This window comes from Grus americana, chromosome 6, assembly GCF_028858705.1.
Source record: "Grus americana isolate bGruAme1 chromosome 6, bGruAme1.mat, whole genome shotgun sequence".
Classification (NCBI taxonomy): Eukaryota; Metazoa; Chordata; class Aves; order Gruiformes; family Gruidae; genus Grus; species Grus americana.
The window spans coordinates 5,075,095-5,102,695 of NC_072857.1; the positions used below are offsets into that span (position 1 = coordinate 5,075,095).

At 38.9% G+C, this 27,601-nt stretch overlaps 1 protein-coding gene across 2 annotated transcripts in view; it reads right to left on the reverse strand.

Annotated features, from left to right (window-relative positions):
* Positions 1-27,601, reverse strand: part of ARHGAP15 (Rho GTPase activating protein 15) — a 333,198-nt gene that overhangs the window by 146,640 nt on the left and 158,957 nt on the right. For both annotated transcript variants that reach the window (XM_054830636.1, XM_054830637.1), the window contains 2 exons: positions 17,258-17,356; positions 15,245-15,371 (listed from right to left, as the gene is read on the reverse strand). In XM_054830636.1, coding sequence (XP_054686611.1) covers positions 15,245-15,371; positions 17,258-17,356 — 226 coding nt within the window. The remainder of the gene's footprint in view (positions 1-15,244; positions 15,372-17,257; positions 17,357-27,601) is intronic.

Genomic DNA, 27,601 nt, shown 5'->3' on the forward strand with positions numbered 1-27,601 from the left:
ATCGAGATACCAGGCATAAACCTTTCAGACTTTGAGACTAGAAGCTGGAGAAACCAGATTAGACCTAATACTACCCAATGCATGGTCAGAGAAGGATTAATACAAAATATTTCTCTCTTATGAGCGTGCAACCTAGGACACTCGCGTGTGAGACGGGCATTCATTCCGGGAAAGGTGCAGACAGCAGCCCTGAGAAGTACCAGGAGAACAGGCTGCTAACTTTTGAAAGCAGACAGGGAGCTTGGCATGTTTGGCCACCTAGAAAATGGCTGAGAAAGGCTGTGATTGTTCTCTATGAATTTGCTGGTGGGGGTGGGAAAAGGAGCAGGAGACGAGGACAGCGGGGAGGGAGAAGAGCTGTTTAAACTGAAGAACAATGTTGGCACAAGAATAAATGAGTATAAACTGGCCGTAATAAGAAGTTCTAAAACACCCTTTCAAAGAAGTCATGGTGGCAAATAAAACTAAAAGAATTTAAGATGAAGCTTAATAAATTCATGAAAGAGGACATAGAACACGGTACCTTGTGACAGGAGGGACTGGACTAGATCACCCAGGACACGCCAAGCCTTTTTTTCCACAATTTTTTTGGTATTGTCACAACATTAGAAATGCTATTGTACACAATTAACTTGAATGTAAAAACCACAATGCCAGAAATCAATGAGTTAGTTTTATTCATACAGTATGACCAGTTTATGTTCATCTAATGTAAAACATGTGGGACTTGGATCAAATCTGCCGTAGTACACAAAGTCAGGCTGTTCAGGCTCTAGGAAGAGAGAGTACTGCGTGCTTGGGAAGGGGAAACTGGTCTCCCTGAGCCCGTCTCAGGGATTAGGACTCCTGACACTGTCTCTTTGCAAAAAGTAGCTGCAGTCCTTTATCCTCCTCGAACTGAGGAGGGCAGTTTTGGACGAGCACTTGTCCACCCTCGAGCCTCCTTCGGCAGCTGCTGTTGGTAAATCTGCAGGTAAAGAGTGACACAACTACAAATGAATATGGGCAAAAGCCAGGAGCGTGATGGAGAGGCTTTTTGCATTTGGTGTACTTCTCTCCTTTATAGAGGGCTGCTAAAATTCCCAGGAGAATACTCAGTAACTTGGATGGTCTGACACATAAGAGTTGAAGAGTGGCCCTGCCCTTCGCTACTCGGGTGACTCAGTGCTGCCCTGTTCCAGTGTTTTCGGCCATACAGTCTCATCCCACTTATATAAAATGCAATAGTTACAGAGGGAAAAAATGGGAATATTCAAATTAATGACTTTTGAAGGCGACATATATAAAATAAAAATATTATTTAAGCAGACTTCCCAAAAGAAAACAAACATAAAATTAAAGGATGAGGAAGACAGAGCAAGGAACTGAAGACTGTTTGGAGATCGAGTTGAACAAGTAATTTACAACAAGTAATGCATTCAGGGTTTTTTCTTTTTAGAATATGGAGTTCTGTTTTCTTCTGTTGTGGAATATACATCAATAACTTTCAAGTCTTTATGCTTACCTCCTGACTGAGTTAGTCTAAAAAACCCTTTTCAACCTTTTGCAAATAATATGAATAGTCATCATTACACTAAATTGCTCAGACAAAAGGACAAGAAAATTATATGGTTCCTTTTTCTACCAGGAGCACCAGATAGACTGTTATGCCAAAAGAAAGCCCTTCTGAGTGACTGGGTACCGCTGGCCATGTGTGCAATTTTAACTTCAAAACCTACATAAAATTCTGCCTTATGCTTTGGAAAACAAACTAATTATCTGTAGAGAACAAGGGAGACTTGGCATTTATGTATTTATATCACCCTTGTTAACAGTTGTACAAATGATTCATATATTTAAATTTAGACATGCACTTGGATACCTTGTTGAATCTTTTATTCAGATCCGATCTTATGAGACCTTTCCAGAAAGAATATCATACCAAAGAATTTTCTTTTTATTGAGACTCTTATCAATCATATTTTGTACTTCTGAATTTACAAAGTAAATTATTTTAAATTTTAATATTTCCATTGCACTCAGATTCCAATTATATTCATAACCTTATAATTTTTGACCCATGATGAACTTCTAATTTTTCTCATACAATAAAGGATAGAATTAATTCTTAGTGCATAATTTATGAAAACCAACATGTTAAAATTGTTTATTTCCGATAAGAAATGGTAGTGACATTCATCTGTGTATTTGTTGTTTCAAACCGCAAGTTCCAGTACATTTTTCTCTCTTAATACAGCAAGTTTAGTACTTTGCAGTGAATGTAGATGTGAATATTTTATGAAAGAGAAAGGCACACCCATTATCTTTAAAGTAATCAAAAATATCTAGCCAAAGATCTGAAATCCATTCGCTGTACTCTGTTTATATGTCAACTCTACTTTATCAAATTATCTCTACCTCAAGTAAATCATTAGAGTAAGTATAACTGAACAAAAGATCACCCATGAGCTCATTTTTTTAAAAAAAGAATAAGTCGATGGATTTAAGAATCCTTTTTACTTCTTACCTTAAGTGAAAGTTCTGGTAAGAATCTTCAACATCTATATTCACATAAATATAAACCTTAGACAAAGTGACCTTTACTGCCATCAACTTCATTTTATGTTTCCATAGAAATGATTTCCATTTGTTAAAACGCAATTGATTTTCAAACTTTTCAGCAGTTACAGCTCTTTCCTTACAAGGTAGTGTCAGAGTTGCACTGCGAGGACAAGGGAAAGACATTCACTAAAGGTGCTTTAGGAGCTGCCTAAAGTAAACCTAAAACCAAGAAGCAAAGCAAATGGAGGCTATAGCTGCTGTGCCAGCCTACCCTGTGGAGGCTGTCGGTGGGAGAAGGTGCCTTGCGAGACATGCTATGGGTCAGCATCTTTCTTGGGCTGAGACAGAGCAATTGCAGGAGGAAAAGGAAAGCCCAGAACAAAGCTGCTGGTATATTTAGTCATGTATTATGTTACAATAATTTATGTTGTAAATTTGACTGTTTGCCTGAAATCTCTCATTCCAGAGTGTTTAAGTAAGGTGTGGGCTTTTTTAGCATTGGCTTTATCAGAAGTTGGTCTTCTAGTAAAGATCAGGTCATACAGTTCAGCTGTGTAACAGCAGATAGAAACTATACGTTGCCCTCTCTCTTCCTTGTGCTAGCGAGTGCAGCTTTGGCCAAGGTGGTCTGGGAACAAGGCTCCTGGCTTTCTGCAGCACCCACCCACTCTCCCTCACCAGGGCAGCTACAATCTGATGGTGGCTCCTTCTCATCACACAGGCAGCAAGGGGGTAAGGTCTCGGTTGGTACAGTTAAGGCATGAGGCCAAAGAGGACACGTAGATGCGATCAGCTGAAGGCATGAGTAACTGGGACCCTGGAGATGAGCATGTTCTACACTGCTAGTGCAACAGGTTTGCTGCAGCAGGTATCTGGGAACCCAAGTCCGCTTGACCCTTGTGTAGGGGCTTGGAGGGGGAGACCTTCAGAGACACAGTCTCCAGAACAGCTACACTGGAACAAGCTGCCTGAGCAGGCAAAAATTACTGTATATCACGACCTTTTCCTGAAATAAAATCAGGACAGTCATCACAACAACTCTGAGAAACTTCGATCAACTTCATGTGGGGTTTGCCTGGGTGCACTGACCCTATGTTTGACCAGCCATGGTTAAAACTCAGACAAAATGTTAAAAAGATACAATAGAAGACTGTTTTAGCTTTAAAATTAATGTTCCAGCTGACAAACTGCACAGGGACTTAACCTACTTTAGAACATATTTAATAGCATAATTTAGTCTCTAAAAAGAAAAGCAAAATAACTAATGATGGACAAATTTAGAGGTCGAATCTAGTTCAGATAAACATTCAAAAGTTCAGATGTTTAACCAAACCTTATCTTGTCCATGAAAAGCCTCAACCAAAGAGCTCTATCAAATATAAGCAAAGCACAGAAGATTGTGGAAACTTTTCCTTACAGGAGGAAAACTATTATCAGGAACCAGCACCTTATTGCAGCACTCACGTGTTAAGCAGTTAAGCATCAAAGCAAAAGCAAAACATTTTCAGAAAAGTGCTTCATGGAAGTAGCAATATTTGGATGAAATCCAGTACAGAGAAAAGAAAATAATATTAAGGGGAAAGATAATACAAATGCAATTAGACTATCAACCAATAAAACTTAATCTATGCTTGATAGTTGAAACCTTCCAAGCTTAGAGAGAATAAGGAAACTGGAGATCAGAGGACTCTGCCTTTTGAAGTCTTGATGTCCAGATCCTGGGGACCATTATCTAGCTGAGTATTTTAAAGACATTATGAATATTCTGTCACAGAATTAGAAAGCTTTATTAGTATGAATGACCTGTAACTTGAGCAGGGACAGCTACAGATGAATTCCAAACAGAAAATTGTTTGGAAAAGGTGAATTCTGCTTACTTAGTTTTCTGGACTAAGTATCCCACTGTTTGTAATTGTGCCTTAATATCAGTACTACTCTTGAACCATCATACTCAATGATCTTCAGATAACATTATATAACTATTCAGGTGTTACAGTGTTTTCATTATTTCTAAATTAAAGCTTAGTGCTATCTTTTGATTTGCATTCAAACATGTCAACTGAAACACCTTCATACAAAGAAAGGAAGGTAGGAGCATTATAGCACCCTAAAACAATCATCTTCAGTTTTACATAGACAAGAAAGATACCATACATATGTTTTCACACAAAAATATATACAAAGCTTATTTTTGCAAGAACAGAACTTCTTAACTTCTTGCAAACCATAGCAATGAGACAAAGATTTTCATTTAATTGAATGTATCTACAACTTGGATAGAAGACAGTGAAAGAGTAATCTTAAGATCATCACCTGCACCACTTAATTTTTAGTCAACTTTCTGGTCTTTCCTGCTATCTCTTCTCAAGAGAAAACCTATGTGCTGTTCAGGAGCCAGTTTACTCCAGAGACTCCACCCAAAAGGTGTTATGGACAAGACAGCACCAAGTTTATTTGGCTCTCCTATACTCTGCCTGTTAACTCTTATCCCATAAGGCATTTTGCCTTCAAGCGTTATATTACATGTCTACATATCGGACACATTCACCACAATATTTTAAAAGCACCAGGCTGGTGGGGTGCATATAACCATAAGTTTATATCAGACACACACATTAACAACACCAGGCATCACAAATAGATCAGAGAAGATCTGAGGAAACGCTTTATCTGATTAGGACACAACCCGTCTCTCCTAGAAAGAGCAAGCACAGAGCGATGTGGACTCAAGCCACATGTTCCTGCACCTTGAATGAAGTCTTTTTTTACAAGTATCCACCAAGCTAAAGGGTAACTTCCTCTGATTTATATTTTTGTACCTCAAAGCCTGCTAAATAGCAAATGATCAAACCTGCATCTGGCTGCTCTCTTTTTCTGACCTACCTACATCTGATGACCTTCCCTTCTGGCTCTGGGTCCTCGGACTGGAGTATAACCTTCTTCAGCAAAAGTGATTATAAAATGTACTATCACTGTGTGATTGCAACATACATGACCTATAAAACTTTACATGCAAACACATAGTCTTCCTAGCAGGGTTTCATACTTGCATGCTTCTTAAACTATTTGTGTGTTCTGGACAAGGTGTCTTCATGAATTTCATGATGATAGGCCTTTTTCTCTCCAAAGGTTCTTTTATTAGCACCAGTATTAGCACCAGAGTATTTTAAATTGTTTTAATTTAATTTATTTTAAATGTGCTGTTTGAAAAGAGTTGCTCAGTTTTATAAGAATGCTACCTTTCCATATAAATTGAACACCTTAAAAATTAATTGCAAAAACTGTTATCTCATGTAGGAACATGAGATATGCTATAAAAAAGCTTAAGGAAGGCTTACTCTTTGGTTTTCATGGAGAATGCATTGGTTGCAAAAGATTAGGGGACAACAGGATCTACATGTTCTGGTTGTTTACTTTTTATCTCTAAAAAAGTGGCCATGAAAGAAATAATACTGTCCCTAGGCTGTATCAGGAGAGCCATTGCCATATGGAAGAGTGAATTTCACTTCCCATGGCTGTGGGAAGACCTTGCCTTGAATATCCACGTGCAACAAATATGGACTGAAACTGGGGCAGATTCAGAAAAGAGCTATTTGAGATGATCAGGAAAACAGAGCAGCAGCCTACCATAAGAAGGATGACTACAAATCTTGGCTGGCTTAGTCTACCAAATCAAGCAGGAGAAGGAATAAGACTGCTGTCTGTAACTCTATTTGGGTTGGTACACCTGGGACAGAAAAGACCTACTGAAAATAAAGAGCTAGTTATACACTGACACAAGAACACATTCGTACCACAAGCCCATTTAGGCTGAAAATAAGAATGCTTTCAGCTTGAAAACTGAAGTTTTGGAACATTCTTCCAGCATGAGCTGAGGGGCAAAAGCATTACTACTGAATTTCATTAATTATGAAAGGAATCAAATGAAGTAGTTGTTTTCAAGAACTGGGGAATTGATTCAATGCTACAAAAAGTCTGTCTGAGGCAGATAATGCTATGTTACACTTTTCAATAACAGTAACGCAAGTGAATTCCTCTTGGGTGAATCCTGGGCACACTTAAGACAATGGCCAATGGAATTAATTAAATGGAGCCAAATATCCTTGGTGGTGAGGGAAGCTGCTCATATGTCATAGTGTTCTCTTCAGCATCAATATTTAAAGCCAGCTAGTTGGAACCTTTTACTTAATTGAGAAACAATACAGCATTTAACCCTTCAGTGGTATTCCACCCTTTGCTCTCAGAGGCAAGATCAGTTTATCTGCCATGTCAGTAGGCAGCTGGTGTAAAAATAAGAGGTACTATGAAGCACTTTCCTTTTTAAAGTGCTAATACGCCCTGTCCAGGAGACGATACCATGCTTTCATCCATTAAGTTGGTCCTCAAATATTTGGGATTGGAGATCATAATTTAAATGAAATACATCCTCCAGCCTGGAAGGTACAAACATTTACATGATTTTACCATGGGGGAAAAAGTGAGTCTGGGCAGTAGGTATTCCTATCTAGAGCCTGATTTATAGTCTCTCTAATTGAGCTTAATTTAGACTTTTATAACCTAAAAACCTCCTTATTTCTGTCACATTCCTCCCAAAGTACCAGGAGGATTGCATCTGGATTAGTTATAAATAGTCGTGAAACCTCAGAATACAATGTAGTGTGAGAATCATTTTTTTCTGGCTACAAACTTGCAATCAGGGTAGTCATTTCAATAATTACCACAAGAGGCTTCAGAATTAGGTTCACAGGAGTGATGGAAAGCTGGGCTGGCTCTTCCTTCCCAAAGAACAAAGCTCAGCAAGTCCCTCTCAGTTGCTCTAAATTCCAACCTCTCTCCAAAGGGAGTAGTCTAAAATATTTCCTGTTGCAGTGAAAATGCCTGCATTTATTTAGGTGTTATCGGTTGCCAGCCTATATTCTTCCCCTGTGGAAGTGAAATATGGAGATATAAAAAAATGGAGATATACTGACAACACAGATGATGGAGAGTCAAGCAGATGTATCTGTCTGCATTGTCTATTGCTTCAAACTATAAAAATAATGACATTTTGCACAAAATACTTCAAAATTTAGTTTTAGTTCCTAATGGAAATAAAGATCTACTTGGCAAGGAATTAAGAGACTGCACCAAACCAATGCAAGCCACGTTGGATAGTTGGGCTTAAAAGTGATGGAGTAGATATCTTTTTCTCATATCACGGGAATCGACCTCACTTTTAGTACATGGAAGGGGCACAACTGCTTGACTCCAATAATGCCTCAAATGCTCATGATTTCTTCATGATTGCTTTTTCTGAAGCAAGTGCCTGTCTGAAACAACTACTACACATTTTTCCAAACTGTAGGTTTCTTCAACACTGTGTCAGGACGTGTAGTTCAATAGGAAAAAACTTATAGTAGTCGTGGCTATCCAGTCTCTGCTTGCCTCCATATCAAATTTATCTTGAGTGCACATGTAGGAGTTTATTTTGCTAAGAAAAATATATGATATCTCTCCCTTCTTTGGAACAAAGAAGAAATATGGATTTATAACCCTTTTTTTTTTCTTTAAACTTAAGTCCTTTAGTAGTGTTTTGAACAAACCTAAAGAGATTTTAAGACAGACATTTTGTATTATAGCATTCCCATGGGTCCTATGTATGATCGTCTTTACTAAAGCTCCTTTCAGTCCCAGTTGAATAAATATGCATTTTATTTCACTAATCTTGAAACAACAGGAATAAAGTTTACCCAGGTCTTTTATACCTCAGAGAACAAAACAAATACTACAAATCTTTAGAGAGAAAGGATATACAAAAGGGCTTGAGGTGAATGTTTCAAAGCAAATACTCTTTAAACGATGTGCAAATTATTTCAGCACTTGAACATGATTTATGAAAGGGGATTAGTCCACTGAAACAAGAACCCAGTTTAAACTGTTGGGTTTCAAAGTCAAAGATGAGAAGCGTTTGCTGGAAAAGGCAGAAGAAACCGGATAGTAATCTATAGTGAGGATTTCTGATTGATTTTCTTTAACTAACTCAATCTTACATTAGCTATCACTGTCATTCATACTTAACTGTGGTGGGCAGTATAAAATACCTTCTTTTATGATATAATTCCCCATAAAAATGAAGTATGCAATAGTGATAATTAAGTAATAATGAGGTAATTAATAACTCGGTGACTAGCTCTCTATTTACTAGTATGTGCCATCAATGAGCACAAGGACTACGAAACAATTAAAGATTATCCAAGCTCAAACAGATAACTTTTCCAGAGAGTTGTGTGTCAGTGAGCAGACCAATGAGTCACAGGTCACATCTATAATAATACATTATATTATATTGTAATATTCCCACATACTCTTCACGTAATGGGTAAGAGCTACTCTTAAGTACTATAAAAATGATCACTTTTATGTAATTGTAAAGATTAATAAGTGAGCTAACTTCTCATGGTTCTATAATGACCCTGCTGTTCTAGTAGGTAAAGGAAAATTTAATGATCCTGCTCAGATATGATTAATATCTAACTTTTTCCTGACTAAAATCTGGACTTGGTTCAATAAAAATGAATTAAGTGAACATGCACTGATTTCCCTGCCAAACGTTTATATGGAAGTTGGTTATGCCCAATTTAAAAATATGCTTTTTCAACCCAAATAGTAAACTCTGGAAGGATTTTGGAAAGTGAAGTAGAAATAAAACAAAGAATTAAGGAAACATTATATTATAATTGATGGAAACAGAATATTCAAATTCAGTAAAAAATCCTTTTTTTTTTTTTTTTTTGAGAACTAGTCACAGCCAGTTGTGATTTTGGATGCAACATAATCTCTTATTATCAATGGAAGTGACACAATTTGTTTCTGAATTTGGCATGTTTTGTTTCCAAAATGCCATCATTATTACTTCTTTGTTGCTGAATCAGTGTTTTTCTAAGCTTTAAGAAAAGAGCACACCTATAGTAAATGTTGCAGAGAAACAGGAGAATAAAAATAAGTCAAAAAATAAATTTAGTCCCTATAGTCCAAATGAATGCTCCCACCCTCCATAAACAGCATGTTGCATTTTGTTTTGTGGGGTTTTTTCAGTATCTAAAGCCGACTGCATTCCTGTTGATGCAATAAAAATAAATGCCACAAACATACTAGCTGCAGAGTGACAAAATTAACAGTGCAGTAGGAAACTGCATATTTGCATATAGTTTTAATTTTGCTCTCTATTTTAATTGTTGTCACTGGTAATGCTGCACTAATATACATTAGTGCTTTATATTTCTCGGTTTTATTAAAAGTAGTAAAACTGACCTATACATAATGCTAACATTGTAACGTAATAATACTCCCTAAATAGCATCCATTTGGCTTTGAACTTCACATCTAACTGAAATAAATGGGCTGGGAAGGGGAAAGAATTCAGACATGAGAGCTAACAAAGAAATGGAGTGATTTCCCACTTCTGCTCCTCTTCTGCCCCCTTATCACAGAAGCAACCCTGCGTGGGTGAAGGACTCCGGTAGCTACTGCAGAATCCAGCTCTCGATGCATTTGGCTGAGCCAGTAAAACCTCTCGCTACATCCCAAGACATGGTCTCCCAACCTACCGGCCTCTTTACGTGTTGGAAAGGAAGAGAGAAAAATCACGCAGGCTCCTCTCTCAGCACTGCCTGTAATTAGGTGGCCTTTTTCTAGGAACGCTAAACGATGCTTTCAACAAAATAAGTTTATGGCTTTTTTTTTTTTCCTCCTGCTATTACGCAGCTGAAGCCGTGCAAATACGTGCGTTTGTGCCCTGGTAACCAGCCCTTCCCTCCGCAGGAAACAATAGCCTCAGCAACCCAGCCTTTGCCACAGAAATATCCAGTCGTGTGTGGGACAAACTTTAAACCCCCGAGCAAGCCCTCGGAAGAAGCTTTAGCCAGGGAAGGAGCAAGCACCATGCAGAGCCGGAAAGGGTTAAAGCCTCACTGACTTCTCCAGATCTTCCATAACGTCCACTAAGAGACCAAAACGGGTTTCTACTGCTGTTTTTTTCCCCACACACATTGTACGGTCTTAATTCTCTAACAAACTGCATTCAGAGATGATTCCGGATGTTTTAACAATTATTTAGGAATATCTACATGCCATGCCTTGAGTTTCAAAGTTCAGCCTTCTGAAGCAAAGCGACTGAAAGGAGAAAAGCAACTTTGGGCAATTTTAAAGCACACACAGAGTCCTCGGTTAAATACAAGGAACAGGGTGGCCTGACTTAAATTGTGTCTTTTAAGACACCGAAGCAGATTTCAGAGCCCTGATGGCTTTGTAGCAAATATCTCTGAATGCAAATCAAAATTATGATCCAGAGGTTATTATTTTTTTCTTGATTAAAAAGACACAAGGAGGTATATTCCCTGGACATGGCCCTGCGGCCGTTCCCCGGGGAAGCGTGCGAGGGCTGTGGCATCCCAGAGCAACACATCGCCCTTTGGGACTAAAACGACCCATGGCTCCCAGTTGTAAGTGCAAGAGGAATTTAGGTAAGGAAAATATCGTTATTTGAGTTGGCCAGTGGCCAGGGTGCCGGGGCTAAGACCCCAATCTTAACGAAGAGCGGAAAGGAATCTCAAGCCTGCTGTTTAATATGCATGACGTGTCGGCTTTGCTGTCAACTTTTCCTTCCACCCCCTGCTTTTGTCCGCTTTTTCCACCTGTTGTAACTTGTCCTTATCCAGGCTGAGAGCTGGAATTGTCTTACTTCCATGTCGCATTGTGTCTGGCACAATGACACCCTGATCCCCGACTGCTCTTATTGAGACACTAAAGTGGTCGTGAATAGCAATAACACTGCACGACCCATCAAGATTTCCTTTTCACATATGTGTATATGTATTATTTTTTATTTAAATCTTGATGCTCTGGGTTGTGGCTCCTCAAGCTAGAATTCAAATATGGAGGAGATTTTCCAGGATCCATCATCGCAGGGCTACATGACTAACCACCGGGTTTTAAGTAAAGTGTTCTTGAAGATAAGAAAAATATGCGAGTATAAACAATAAAAGTAATGCAATTCAATCTTATCAATTCAGGCAGTTCCAGCTTTTATGTGGCAAACAAGGAGATCAAATTGCATTTATCTAATATCACAGATTTTTTAAATGTCTAAAATATTTAATTATTTTGCTTTGGCAACCTAAAGCTGAGGAACAGATTACTGTTCCCACTACATAAGGAAATAACTGACAACAATTAGTATTTATTCTTGTTGCTTTTGTAATAAAAATAGAATTCCATCACTTTCAAGGAAACCTAAAATATTAATAAGAATGTGATGAACTGAGTAAATGTGACGCCATAAGGAAATGATGGAGAACAGGTTGGAAATATAGTGCTTTGGGAATGGATTGCATTATCAAGCTTGTGATTGTGCATTTTGACAAGAGCAGCCCTCAGATTGATACGGTAGCCAAAGGGCACTCTTCCTACTGCGAAGCCGTTTGTTTCCATCCGGAAAAGGGGGGAGTAGGAGGGGAATTGATCCCCTCCGACAATCAATAGCGACTCCAGCCCAGGCTTTTCCACAAGAGGTCACTCCTGAGTGACAACACTCCCAGACGATGGCCAAAATGCAAACCACGAAGCGACCACGGACAGAAAAAGCAACACGGAGCTTAGCGGAGAGCATGGAGTCGGCTTCATTGCCCACAACGTGACTGTCCTGACAGCTCCTGTAGTCCATACACACAGGCTCTTGGGCTCTTGGTTTTTGGAGAGCTGAACGACTTCTGGGAACCTTGCAATCAACAGATCCTTTCCTTACATCCCACGTGCCGTGATATCTTCTCCACTTTCAGTCTAACCCAGGTGCCTGGTTTCATGTGGTATAAAATTAACGTACCAGCAGATCCAATTATAATTGGTACTAATTAGGAGGTCTTTTGGCAACCTTAGGGGAAAAAAGCCCCAAAACTACAATCTGAATGATAATGAAATTACTCGGAAATTACAAAATCTACCACTAATTTTAAAAATTATCTGGTTAAAACCACTTATTCGCATAAAAAGAAGCGGTGCTGCGAGGCAGCTTCCTTGCACCAAATGTATATATCTTCTAATGGGGGAGGCTGCTAGGGTGAAAAACACGTTCTTTCTGGCCCAGGATGAACTGCATAAATTAAAACAATTAAATAGTTGGCATCATAAAATAAAAAGTAATCTCTTTCCATGTATTTGAGAGCAGGATCACAGTTTTACATATTTTGGTAACGTTCCCCAAGGCCATCCTTGGTTTCTTCTTAGCTCAAGAAAACTTCAATTAGAGCATGAGTTGAACCCAAGCTGGATGAGAAGCCACTGAAAAGCTGCGTGACCAAGACGACGGACACTCTGTGAACTTTGGAAATTGAGCCTGGCAGTTTGAGCCCAATTTTCAATGAAATCAGTGTCTACAACTCAAAAAGCATAACTGAGAATTACCATTTGTCCTAGCAGCGTAAGCAGAAGCAACGAGGATTAAACATAAAACCCAAATTCCTGCTACTCAGTCTCTAGGGACAGTCTCCCCAGTTTTAAACTAAAATTGCTGGAATACAGTGGTTAGAATATACCTGTCCTTTATATACTCGTGCTGATAAACGCCCCCCCATGACACAGCAGTACCGAGTCTAAAACTGGACATTTTTTGCAGCCCTTAAAATGTAGAGAAGGTGAATACAAATGAGTCTGAACTGTCTGACTGTTTCGTTAAAGACTACTGGGGGGCGGCAGGGGGAATAGCCTGCTAACACATCACTTGCTCGTCTTCCGCGTTAAACTGGAGGAGTTTTAAGCCATCTTTAAAAAATCTCCTTTGTTTGGATCTGGCATTGGCAGTAGTCAATAATATAAGAGCACTATAAAATTATAAACTCGTTAAACTTTGCAAGAACTTTATAAACACACTTGCAGATATTGCACATATCTTCTCTGTGCTCCGCAGTCAAACTGGACAATGAAACGACCACCTGTTAACTGCTAACAATGTGTCATTACCAGTTCTCATGCCTTTTTAAAGCAATTTTGGCTCTAGCTGCCGATAATTCTGGCTACGATACTTGTGTGAACATTAAGGGCACAGAAAGCCAAAGGCAGAAAACTGACAATACAGTTTGTGCTTAGACTACTAATAAGTAAGTGAATAATATGATTTTTCTAATTCCACATAATTGCTTGATCTCAAGGGACCAAAAAAAAGTTCTGAATACATATTTTAGAAGCAATCCAATCTACATTATTTAAATGCGAGCTTCGATTCGGTGAGATTTTACAGCAGATATTTTCACATTTTTTAATAGTTTAAATAGCCTTTAACAAAGCAGAGGTTATTCAGGATTCTCTAAGGTTTGAAAAGAAATGTAGACTGAGTCTCTGTCACTGCTCATATTCACTTTTTTTGTTTTGTCTGACAAATTATCATTTAAAGATATGTGAGAAGTCTAAATAAATAAATAAAAATTCCCTGAGTGCTGAGACAGTTTACGGGACTTTTGCTATTTGCTACAATAAGAGCAGAATCAGGCCCCCAAACTTACCATACTCTCAGTCTTATTTTTCTTCCTCTGAGAAAAGCAACGTAAAACACAGTACAAAGATATTGGGACAATTTTTCACAAGCTACATTCAGGCTACTTTATATTTGACAATGGAAAGAAAAACCTTAAAAAAAAACCCAAACCCAAACCAAATCTCCAAGATAATATGAAAACAACAACAACAAAAAGCTTTGGTCTGCAAAAAGAGACTATTTAATGAATCTCTGTATTTGTATGTGCATGCACGCATGCATGTGTGCATATATTTATGATTCTGTGGATAATTATCATTAAAAATAGCTATGCTGGGTCTTTTTAATGCAACTCTTTTCTTAACATCTAAGGCTTTGATCCCCCACTGAAACGCACGCAGGCAAATTCCTACACAGCACGTCGGTACCTATAGGTATCTCGTACCAGCATGCGAGTCTAAAGCCGTCACGGCGCTTACGTTAGAAGCAGTATGTGAATCTCCTGCCAAACAAAGGAGAAAAACAAAGATTCGAGAGAGGGGGTGAAATTTAAAAAAATGCTCCGTGAGTGATTCAGGGTCACCACCAGGTCCGGTGTCTACTGCCCACAATATCACGAGCATCTCGGCACAGCCTGGAAAAGGAAAGTCTCAGTGGAGCAAAGCACATCCCTGCTAGTTTTAGATCACTTTCTTTTCTAATCACACTGACAAAAATCAACCTCGATCCCCGGAATGTGCCTTCTATAAAATTATAGATATATCACTGATTGTCGGCTACAGAGGATATGTCAGGTCCTTCAGCAATTCAGTGTATAAATACACAACAGGCAAAATTACTCTGGCAATTTGAGGTATTTTACTAAAATGGAAACAAAGCAACTGCAACAGGCCATTAACATAGGACTCATGTTGCTTATTTTTAAAAATAAATGGCTTAAATAAATGTCTTTGCTCCTAAACAAATTTATTTTGCTTAGGAGAGAATGTCACCCTTTAAAAGTGTGGAGCTAGTAACTGTCTCAACTTAAATGCAAGTTATGTATATCAGCACAGAACACATTCAGCTTTAAAATTCTCAGTGATCTTCCTTACATTCTGTATGTAATAAAAATTATCTTACCCTGTAATGGCATAGTTATTTAAAAAGGAAAGAAGAAAAAAAAAAATAAACAAATCAGAAAAGAAAAAAAAGCCTTACTTAAAGATTTTCTGTGCTCAGGCTTTGGTTCTTTGGATTCAGTGTCTAAGCTATTCAGTAATTCGATGCTGGAGGATCTTCTGAGTTTGAACTCCAAATTTCTCGATGTACAACTCCGTTCTTTTGGCTGGGAAAAGAATATATATATATATATGTGTGTGCGTGTGTATGCTTTTAATAAAATTATTATTTGTAAGAATGAAGCAAAAGATTAGAGAATGCCAGTACAGAATCAGAAGCTAACAGACACACACACAGCAAGTGGTGCAGTGAGTATATAATTTAAGGAAAGTGTAATGCAAAATTTGTCATATGGCAGAGCTTTTATGGCCCTAACAGACTGATCTTAATTTCTGAGATAAATTCCCATTTAAGTGAGGAAAACAAAAGGCCTACTTCTTTAGGCTTTAGAGACCAAAATTATTTCCACATTGCAGGCTACTTCCAAGTGATTGCAAAGAGGAAGGTTGTTTAAATTGCCTTTCTGGTTTAGATAGTTACAGCAAATATTCTTGCAAACGCAATTGTTTCAAACATCGCTACAAATTTGGGTTGAATTCTGCTGGTCTAAGCTTAGGAAAGAGCGGGGGGACTTTTCCGTTGCTCTAATTCACCGGCATATAAAGTGACAATTAGGGACCATTAATGGAGAAAAAAGGAAAAAGGAAAATAAAACCCGAGACGATATTTTGGGTAATCGCACGTCTCTTCCCGTGGCATTTGCTCAGGTGAGATTTAGCCGTCCCAACGGCCTGGAAAGCTGCAAGGCTTTACAGATTCGTTCGAAGTTTTAAAACTGAACGAAATGCCGCGTACGAACTGGTCACCGAGTGCTTGGTGGCGGCATCCTGTCCTGCGCGCACCGCAAAGGCAAACCTTCCGCGGGACAAGCCCTGCCCTCGGGTACCAGAACCGTGTACGAGTCGTGCCCCACCAGCCACTGCTGCGGTGGTGTGCCGCACGCTCAGGCCTGCTGAAGCTGCAATATTACCTTAGGTGCGCTAAAAAAAAAAAATAATAATCGAGTCTATTAGAGGTTTAGCTGAATAACATTTAAAAAAAAAAAAAAAAAGTGTTCTGAGTCTCCATGGAAAACTCCACCCCAAAATCTTTGGTAGGATATCAATATCCTCACGCACCCAATGAAATGCACAATATGAAGACATACATCATCAGATCAAACTTTCCTTGGCTGATTATAGCCTGAGGGTAATATAATGTTTGTAGCTCTTTAAGGAAACAGTAGCCGTGTTCAGATTAACCCTTTCAAAGAGGCTGCCGCTGCCCGCTCTGCCAATTCCATTGCAGCAAAACCTGAGAAAAATGCGAGAAATGGGGATATTTTTCCTCTCGCCAGATTCTGCAGTGAACGAGGAAATTCAGTGCCCTCTCAAAAAATATGTTCTTGGATCAGGCAGGGGTAGGGGGAAGACATTTGGAATTTGTACCGAGAGTGGCAAAAAAGAAAGAAAAAGCTACAGCTGAATCTGGTTTGGTAATTAAAAACTGTTTTAATAAAACGCAGCCCTGCTTACTTCTAGTAGAAAACCCCCAGCCTTCCTGGGAGAATAACAGCAATCAGTTACAAAGGAATATTATTTGCTAGTGTTATTCTTGTGAATAAGTAATACAAAAATTCATAAAAGGCTCAAATGTATTAATAGTTCTATTGAAGATTATATACTGTAGGCTGCATAAACAGAAAATGCAAAAATTCATTAGTTATTAAGTGCTTCTGCGCTTTTACAACCCTCAGCAAACCAATGTCCTTGTTATTTCAGAGAAATAAATGTAGCGTTCCATTTTGAGGCAAGAATCAAATGACATTTTTGTTCAACAACCTTGTTTATCTGACATTTTTTAGTGGATTTGCATACATATTTTTATATCCTTCAGAGAAAGGAACGACTAGCTAGCTGCTGACTGCCTCAAACCTGTAGAGATGCCTAAGCAAATGAAGTTGAAATTGCTACATCTTAATTAATAAAGGTAACAGCCAAAACAAATACATACCAATCTGTCAATTGCATTTTTGATAGCGTGGAACCAATCCAATATGAGAAAGTCGATATCCGAGTGGAGGAGGAACTCACTGCCTGACACTGTCGTGATCTGGGGAGGGCAGGGGCACAGACAGGTAAGTAAAGCACATCGGACACATAATTTTCCTCTATTTTTTTCTCCTACACACCCAAATGCTTTCCCTTTGTACCAAGAATTATCTCCCAGAGTGCTGAGTTACTGGGGAGTTTTGAACCTCTGTCTGAAAAGTGTTTTGAATATGTCACAACAAACGAGATACTGTCTCAGCAATGCAACCGCCGAACACAAATAGTGCAAAAATAACGCGAATGTGACAAAAGTTGAGAAAAGCCAGGAAACTCGGTGTTACAAGGCACAGTTCAAACGTAAATCAAAGCACCCTGAAAAGAAATAAATGCGATATGCAAATTAATTCCTGTTCTTTTCAGTTTCCATTTCTCTTTTGGTATTATTATATCTGGTACCTCCATTCTCAAATTTACACATTTCTTATGTACCTGTGATTCCAGAGTCCACTTCCAAGCATTTTGGTAAAATTGATAATGTCACTCTTTCTCACATTAAAAAGAAATTACCATCAAAGATGGCTGTAGCAGAGTAATTAGGAGCCCATTTATCATGAAAAAAAAAAATCCCCAGTTCATCTGAATAGAAGTCGATTTACATTTTTGACCCACTCACTGGGAATATTTATCAAAAGAATATTCAATCCCCTGATAATGCTCTTTCACTGCCTAACAATATTTGGTGGAAATACGCATGCATATTCTGTTGGTCTGAACTTCTGTAAACCACTGTGATAATAATGATACATCACTTTTTTCTTTTGGTTTTGTTTTGGTTTTTTTGTTTGTTTGTTTGTTTTTTTTAACATATATATCTTTTCACCAGAGCAGATCTCCAGGTATTTTATACAGCGGGTCGAAATGACCATTTTACAGATGGCAAAACTGAGGCACAAAGCTGTGCAGTGCTTTGCCCCAGGATTATTCAGCAGATCCCTGGTGCTGGTGGCCACACAGCACCATCCAGGGCACAGCAGTTCTGCGTGTTTGCAGACAGGTGAACGGAGGGTTACATCTTCACCACGGTTTGCAGGGGGCAGGAGCTCATCCTGCCCATGCCCCAAACCAGCCCAGCTCCTGTCAGCTCTGAAACCAAAGCTTTTTTTTCCTTTTTCTTTTTCTTTTTCGTTGCTGTTGTTAAGATTTTCTTGTGCAAAACTCGGTAGCATCCGCACGTGGGCATTGCACCCTCGGGTTTCAGTGTTTTGGGGATGCAGGTTTAGTCTGCACGTTGAGATTCTCTTTGGGGTAAGGACTAAAACCTTTTCAGGTCTTTCTCGGGGAACAGATGACCACAGTGGACAGCAGGGATTTCTCTCTGACCAAAGCATGAGGAAAAGCAGAGCAAAGCCATTAAGACCTGGCACAGACTATTTATGTAAATCCATCAACCTGAAGTGCTACTGTTTCACTGCGTCTGCCCCATGTCAAGAGTTTTTACTAAAGCATAAAAGAAACAACAGATCCTCACCAGCCCTGGTACTTCCCGCATCGTTCTTAAAACTGAAATACTATGGGGGGGGGGGGGGAAGACAAAACAGCTTAATGTTTTATTAATTGTTCTATAACCCTCCCGTTATTGAGGAAATGCCTGTAAGGAAGGTTTCCAAAGTCATCAGCATTAAGGAAAATCCCGTCAGCGCAGCTCCAGCGGAGACATCCTGTGAGAGCACTGAGGAGAATGTGGGAATGGTCCCCCAGCACGGGCTCGGGAGGCTGCCCGGCTGCAGATGTTCATCCCGTCCCACCCGCACCCGTCAGGAGCGGACCTCCAGCCACCCCATTGCTCCCCGTGCGCATAGGAGAGTTATTTATCGGGGAAATTTTCATTCCCTTATTAGTCCACAGCCATACTGCTAATCACTACAGACGCACTCACCGTTCCCTTTATCAAAAGAAAAAAAAAAAAAAAAAGTCAAAATTCAGCTTAAGGTGAGCAGTTGAAAGAGCTGACCTCCGATTCTGTGCCCAGCTCACACGACAAGGTTTGGGTTCAAAATGTGTTATATTATATCACAATTTATTAATGTATACATGCAGATATGAATTAGACTAAACACAGGCAACAATTCAATCTAATGCTTCTCTCCCAGTATAAACAAATCATTATTAAAATTATTAAATACAATAACATTTTCAAAGTAAGAGCAACATATATAATTAGATTTACTGTATTTTGAAGGCTTAAAAAGGACACAACATAGTTCAGTCTTCCGTTCAGTAAATTCAAGCTTTATTAAAATAGAAGTATTCAGCACTGCATAAACAGTTGCACTGCATGATATGCAAAAGAGATACTCCATTGCTAACAAGACCAAAGCAAAATACATGTTGAAAGTTTCTTTGTCTGAATGTGTTATTTTGATAATCATATATTATCAGTGGTTTATGAGCAAATGTGTAAAAACAGATCATAGAATGGAGGGAAGAGAATTCATTTAAAATATACTTTCTGTAAGATATAGTTCAAGTCCTTTCCTTTCTTTCCTCAGACTAATCTTCAGAGTAACTAGACAGTTTCAAGAAGACTGCTACTGCTCTCTACAGTTTAAATGCATCCACTCCTTAATTACAGTCAGTAATTGACTTTGTTCTGCTCCATTCCAGTCATTCACAGGAAAGCAGTTCCAAAGGCTTTGGCTGGTAAATCCCATTTAATGTGCAGGTTTCCTATCCCACTTTTATATATTACCTCCTTAGGATTTCTGATAAATGGTTCTTGGAAGGGATTGCTAAACCATATTTGCACTTTGAACAATCAAATTTTCAACACCCTTGGGAAAAGACATCGGTAAAGAATGCTAGCTTTGCCTAAACCTTGTGATTGAACAATTTATGATCACAGCCCTAAATAATGTATAACTAAAAACAAGCGTAAATTGTTCAATATTAAGGCATGCTAACACATTGTCCCTGTATCAGGCACTACCCAAATAAACAGAGGGACTAGAGAAACAAATGAAAGACAAATGGGGGGGGCGGGGAGAAAATGAAGTGTTCTAGGTAGAGCTGCCAGTCTCCATTGTGCCAGGTGCTTCACTTTAAATATTTCCTGAAATCCCTCTCTCTGCCATCATTTTTGCAAAGGCTACACTCTGGAATTAGCATTACCTTACCAGGCAGAATTATGATGCTTCTGTTGGCAATAAATACCCTCAAGGAATGACAACTGACTTTAACCACCCTCTTATTTGCAAAGGGGTGTGCCCCTCAGGTTGCTTATAGCGGAGCCAGGACGCCCGGATTCTCTCTTTCTTGCTATGGTACCTTGGAAAAATCACTTCAAAGCCTGAATCCACTCACACGCTAGTTTTACAATGAACTGTAGTACAGTCCTGCTGTTAAGCATTGATCCTCTGAAAATATCTGCTCACCGCAGGTAAACGTGTGTTAAATTCAATACACTGCTGGGCTGCCAACAAAGTGTGGGAAGGGGGGGGCAGGTGTGAAGCACTTTTTATGATATGCTACTTGTGGCTTGTTAAGGATTTCTTTTGTCACCTTATAAAACTGCAAATGGAGGGGTGAGCTTCTTTTGCATGTCACCATAATGATGTACCAAGGTTGTGTTCAACAAGATCCTATGTTATTAAACAGAAAGTTGCCTATATAGCTCCAGGAAATACGGGAGACTGTATCTAATTAATACCATTACCATTTCACAATACATAAATACACCTTGGATCCTACCCAGCATCAGCAGGTCTTAAAAATCTTAGAAATCATCTGTTTTTCCTGTGCTGGGTTGTGCCCTGGGACGTGCTATTGTGTTCCTCTAGGACTTCCAAACCTTTACAGATCACCTGGATCACCTTTTAGAACATGTCTCAGAGGTTCTTCCCTTTCACAGTGTACCTACGCCAGTGGAAAACAGGAGCTAAAAGCCAGAAAAGTGCCATGGGATAAGCCCAGGGGCTTCTGTCCATAGTCTTTCTACAAACTTTGGTCTGGTGACTACTGCATTGCTGTGAAAAAAAAAAAAAAAAAAAGTCTCCTTCATGGTATTCCTCTAGTTCTTTAACAGTATACATTTCTATAGATACATTTATTTCTTACATTTATTTTAGCTGCAGAGCAAGGATGGAGGCGATTTTAGCAATCCTACTGATAGGCGCTCTACGGAGATATGGAAAAAGGCGATACGTTCACACAGCAAAACAAAAATACAAAACTGTATTATTGATTCACTCACTTCAAAGTGTACTTATGCATCTCTGGTGGCTATAACTATTATTTGCAGTGATGAACTATTTTCAGGCAATGCCAAGAACAAACTTTAATATAGGAAGTGAAGAATCCTGTGGGGAAGGAGAAATGCAGCAGAAAACCCCTTCGCAGTCTCTACCCTGCAGCAAAAGGGAACAGAGCGAGCAGCTCGGGAAGCGTACGGCTCACGTATAGCTCACGTATGGCCACCAAGAAACCACCACACGGTTCTTATTTCAGCCAAAGACTGAAACAAGCCATTGTTTAACTACCTCTGAACGTGGGACATACGGAAAAAATGCTGGACTATTGGGGTAAAGCTTCATATAACCCACCCCAACGGTTCAGCGTTGGATTATTGGACACTTCTGGACCGTGGAAACCCCATCAGACGCTAATCCGGTGCAGAATCCAGTGCTGAAAACCTAAATTTTGATGTCACCTGGGACTCCCACAGCTTGTGGTGAACGCTAAGTGATTTAAACTTGGATTGACAGATACCTCTGCGTGCAGAAATTCAATAAAATGTGTTCCTCTTGTTGCGCTGTGCATTGGGATTGCTGTCCTTGATATGTGTAGGAAAAAAGGAAATGTGAGTCACTGGAGCATTTCTAGCTCAAAAGCTAACACTCTTCCTCTTTCCCACTGCTCCCTTCATCTCACCTTGCGCTCTCACAAGGTTTTGAGGTTTTTTCTGATCATGTTAATCATCCCGATTCCTATAATGAAGAGGAATCTAGGCTCTTTCCTGTTCTCCTGAGATATTTTTGCAGGATGGGATCTAGCCACCCAGCCCACGTAACACAGGTCATGCCACTTCCCATCTGCATGGCAGCCACCAGGACTGGGAAAGGAAAGGTGGGAAGAGAGTCAGAAAGAAAGGAGAAAAAAAAAAAGAAAACCAGAAAAAAGAAAGAAAGAAAGAAGGAAGACTAAGATTTTTCTCTCCCTTTCTAAATGCTCTAAAAAAATTATAAATCGTTAGGATATAATATAGCTTGAGAATAAATACATAAAACATAGATACTTGTGTCCACACCCACAGTAGAAGTAGAATTAATTAAAGTTGGGAGACACTATGCTCCTTAGTGGTTTAATTAACTGGATTTGAATTAAACAGGGACAGAGACATGTAAGTTTTTAAAAACATGTCAAAAGCCTAACTGCATTTCTGGAAGTTGATCTTAAATTCTTTCTCACAGATAATCCAGTCTCTTGGCCATGTTTACGCTGAATGAGTGAGCAGCAGAAAGGATAAATAAAATATCTCTCTCTGTGCTGTACTGCAGTGAGCTGAGAGTCTAATACTCAAGAAATGCAAATAAAAGAAAACAAAAGGATCAGCGTTGAGCTGCGTTATATCCATACTGCATCGCGTACCCATTATATGATTCAGCCTATCAAACAGAGGTAGCCATGGTTATGCTGATAGTTAAATTACTTAAAGGACTCTGAGATGTTTATGACTACCACAGAAATTTCATTATCAAGCAGATTGTCTGTCTCATGTTACAGTCTGGCTTTACCAATCTAGCAGTCCTTTGGATGTCGAGCAAAGTTAACATTGAAGTGATGGGGAAATATCAGCTTGAAAGAAAAGGTCTCCAACCAATCTTTCAAAAAAAAAAAAAAAAGAGAAAAAAAGATATTTGTTTAAAAATTTTGTGAGAAAGTATCTGCCTTGTGCTCCCAATGTTGCTAGATGTTAAGTAAATATAAGCTGATTGCAAAAAAGTTGCTTTGGCAACTCTCTTATTAAAATGCATTTGTAACCCCCATCTGTCATGAAAGTTTTGAAAAGTTTGTTTACTTTGGATAGCCGCCTTATCCAGGGTTACCCCGGCATACAATGATAGCAGTCTTCAGAAGTTGTGTGAGGAACAAGCCACTGGGGATCCATTTTTGTTTTAATTGGCACACACAAACACTTTTCTGGTCTGTCAAAAAGATCAAGCTAATATGCATGGCGGGTGTTATATTCTCAGCTTTTGGGAGTAGTAAAGCTCCCTTTATTTAAGTAATTTAAATGATAGACTGCAAAAACTTTGCAAGTCAGAAAAATGTTTTATACTTTCTTTGGGAATATTTGTTTTAAGCAACAGAAAATGTTCTACATATCTAAAGATGTTGAACCTTATGTTATAATTACCCTGTTTCTTCTGACTCTGTAAAAATTACTGTGAAAACCAAGCATTGCAAAGAGGCAACAAACAGATCCTGTGTTTTCACAACTTCTGCAATATTAGAAATTTTAAGACCAATTGCTGCCAGATGTTTATAAGGTATGTCTTCAACTGCATTACCTTGCGGTATGAATGATTTGCACATCCATTCCCTCTCTGGGAACCTTCGCAGAGTCGTTGTATCAAAGCAACCTGCTCATATACATAAGTTGCTTTTTAATGAAGTTAACCTAGGGCTTGGGGTATACACACATCAATGGCTGTGGAGTGGATTCAACAGTCTGAAGTCTGGGGTCAAACTTCCAGGAAAGAACAAATTTTTAAATGAAACTGTATTGTAGCAGTGATGAACAAATAACTTTTTTTCCTGGTAAATTCCTAGGACTGAGTCCTGCTGCGCAATGAACCCACAGTATGTACCAGGTTCTGTTAAATTACATTAGTACCAGCAAGGAGACAATCAGGTCTTCTCTCTGCATTATGAGGTAAATTCTTTCCTTTCCCTCCTGGCTGTGAAGAATCTCAGTTGCAGAAGAACTGATTTATATCACTTGTAAGGACGGTATCGAACAAATAGGTCATGATTAAAGATGATTAGACCCCGAGGGACCAAAACTCCTCCTTGGATTTGAAGAGGAGCTCAGGCTGGAGAGTCCACAGAGCCTCCCCACAGGAGGAAAGGTCGCGTGCTGTGCCTGGGGGTACTGGGATGCACTCACTGATTTCAAGGAACAGCTTGTCATTCTCCCTTTTTCACCCACCAGTCCCGGTCTTATTTTGTCCTTTCCTTGAAGATGTGTGAAAAGACAGCACATGCTCTTTAATGAAAGGGGAAGGTAAGGAAGAGCAAGTACTTTCTGCTAAACATCCAAGGAACATACTGGGAGAAATATTTTCTGCTGGTCTGCTGCACTGGTATTATGCCCGATGTGAGCCCTTGTCACCGCTGGACTACTTGGATTGGCCTCTGAAAAACAGGGGGTTCCTTCAGAGAACAAGGAGCAAAAAAGGAAAATATGAGACAAGCAGAAGACGACCATCCTGGATGTCAGATGCTGACGTGCAGCCTCCCATGTACCCCCTGCCCATCCCAGCCTCTGCTCCAGCCCCGTGGATGCACTGCCCTTGCCGCGGAGCAGGGTGGATGGATTTCTGCCGGTCATTAAGCCAAAGTCAGGGGAGATGGAAGTCACCAGCCTTGGGAAGCGAGAAAGAAGTACCCCCAAAACTGGCTCAAAGCAGAGAAGCGAGAGATAATAATTAAGACACAACTCAGTCACGTCTGTGCATAGCGGGAAGTAGGGGAATAGACAATTGCACATTTTGTCCACAGATGAAGACTAAAGGCAATGTATGAATACCTACTGCAAGCTACTTTTCTCCTTGGGGTAATATTTTACTGTTATTGCCTTTGCAATCTGAAGCCATATATTACACAGCCGCACACAGAGATATTGGCAACGGTTTCTTACAGAAGTCCCGTCCTTCTTAGTTTTACCAGCTGGACAATACCTAGTGATGGATGGTCCTCCTGTCCAATTTTATATGCATGTTATAACACTTTATGATATATGTGAGTGAGACTCAACATGATAAGTCCTTGCAACAAACAAAAAATCAAAGCGAGAATGAATGCTCTACTTTCAGTACAAGCAAAGATATATATTTAAAATATATATGTGCTATGTGTAAAGATTTCATTTTGTTGACTCTTATTTTAGCCAGAAATTTATTCATCAGTAGCAGAGCATTTTACAGCTACATTATTTGCAGGCAGAAGCTGGTACTGGCTCTTAGTATTTCATTTACTGACACATGTCTCCTATTAATAAGTGCTGAGATTGCACAATAAGAAAAAAGAGATGTTGCTATAAGTATCTTTATACTGATAGTAACGTATTTGGCCGTGATTATAAGTGTTTATAAAACATTCAAGAATCGTTCCTTGTCTACTTACACTAATGAGAACACCTGTTAACTTTAGAGCTGCACAGACTTATTTGCATTGAATTCAGGTTTTTGCATACTGTACATCACTTTTTGAAACAATTAGATGTTTACAGAGAAATATAGCTAAAAGAAGAACAGCAGCTTGAATGCCCTCCAGCCCAAGTCAATGCTAATCCTGGTTTGAGTGAAAAGCAGAAATCTGCTGAATTATAATACTGACAGAAATTCAGTTAGCAGTGAACAAAGGTGTACCTGCAAATCCTCTGATAGCAGATGTTACTTGTGGGGATTGATACCCGCTGTTGAATAAAGCATGTCTTAGAGATGAAACAGCACTACTGAATGGGATTTTTCATTGTTATAATTCCGATTCTCTTTTCTTTTGAATGTTTTGGGGTTTTTTTTTGGTTTTGGGGTTGGGGGGTTTTTTTGGGTGACTCAGAACCTCTCTGCATACCGAGCATGTAGAACATGTGGTCATTTTCCAAAATAGCTATTTACATTATTTTATTAGCTTGCCAAAAACCCGTACAACAACAGAAGAATTCTCCTACTGCTAGAGATCCAAAACGCCATCTCTGTAGTAGAGAGTTTTGTGGCTTGGGGCAAGAAGGCAGGAGGTCCCGTTCTATAAAAACGGGTCTACCGAACGGTAAGTATAATATCCTGCTGCTATATGACCATGCCAGCTATTGTTTAATAACAATGTAAACCATCAAAGTAGGTCCGTGATCTGAACATATACTCTGCCAGCTGTGTCAAGTTCCTAAGTGTTGCAGGCAGGAAAAATATAATGGTTATCGTCTTTCCTTGCATGTAGGGAGCAAACAATGCATTACAGCTTTGGTTTGCCTCTTTCCATCTTTATTTGTAGGTAAATATTAAAAAATATAAATATTAAAAAAAGCTAAACAGGACCAAAAATACTTTGAATAAGGCTATATATACATTTAAGAAAACAAACATTTCCAACTATAGCAACTGACAGGATTTCCATTTAAAAATTATTTTGTGTTTCAATAAAAATGATGCTGTTGAGATTTAGGACAAAGATGAATACATGTTGTCACCTAGCTGAACTTTCATTTCTAAGGAGTTACAACCTTGTTAGAAAACTTTGACGGGTGATACTACACATACAGTTATTAACTAAATACTGAAGAATATGGATATTTCAAATACAGTTCCTAAAAGGCTAATAGACTATGAACCTTTCTTACATAGTTGTGTTGGGGTTTTTGGCTTGGTTTGTGGTTTTTTTTTTTTTCATTTGGGGATGAAGTTATTTGTATAAAATAAGCAGCATCACAGTATAGATAGTATGGAGACTGTTTCATTCAATGAATATCTTGTAATTTTCTGAAAAAAACAGAACTTTGTATGTCTCCAAATTCTCATGATAGTTTCAAACCAGTTTTCAAGTCTTGGAGGATCCTGGGATTTTCTTTAGACATTCCAGAACGGCACTGACAGCACTGGAAATCCACTGGCCTTTAAATTTATCAGCTACCCTACGTACTAGTGTAGTAATGACAGAAGGTTACTTAAAATGTTATTTAAAAAAAATCACATAACTAAAATATAAAATTATCTTTTCACAATAGGTGTCTAAGGGGAGCTTTTCTACGAAAAGAGAATATAGCTCAGAACTCAGTGAATTTCTTACGCTAACTGAATTTAGTCAGCTAGTGGCAATTGGGAGAAAAACTACTGAAATATTTGACTGTGTAGCTCACAAACAAGACAGCCTACTTGGATCGATTCTGTAATGTATTGGGTTTTAAGAAATACAGTGAAATCAGAAAAAAAAATACACACATACCTTTCTCTAGATTTTTGAGTTTCTTGTTTGCACTGGGATACACCAAATACCAAACATTAAAAGCAAATACGTTCTTAAAAAAATATAT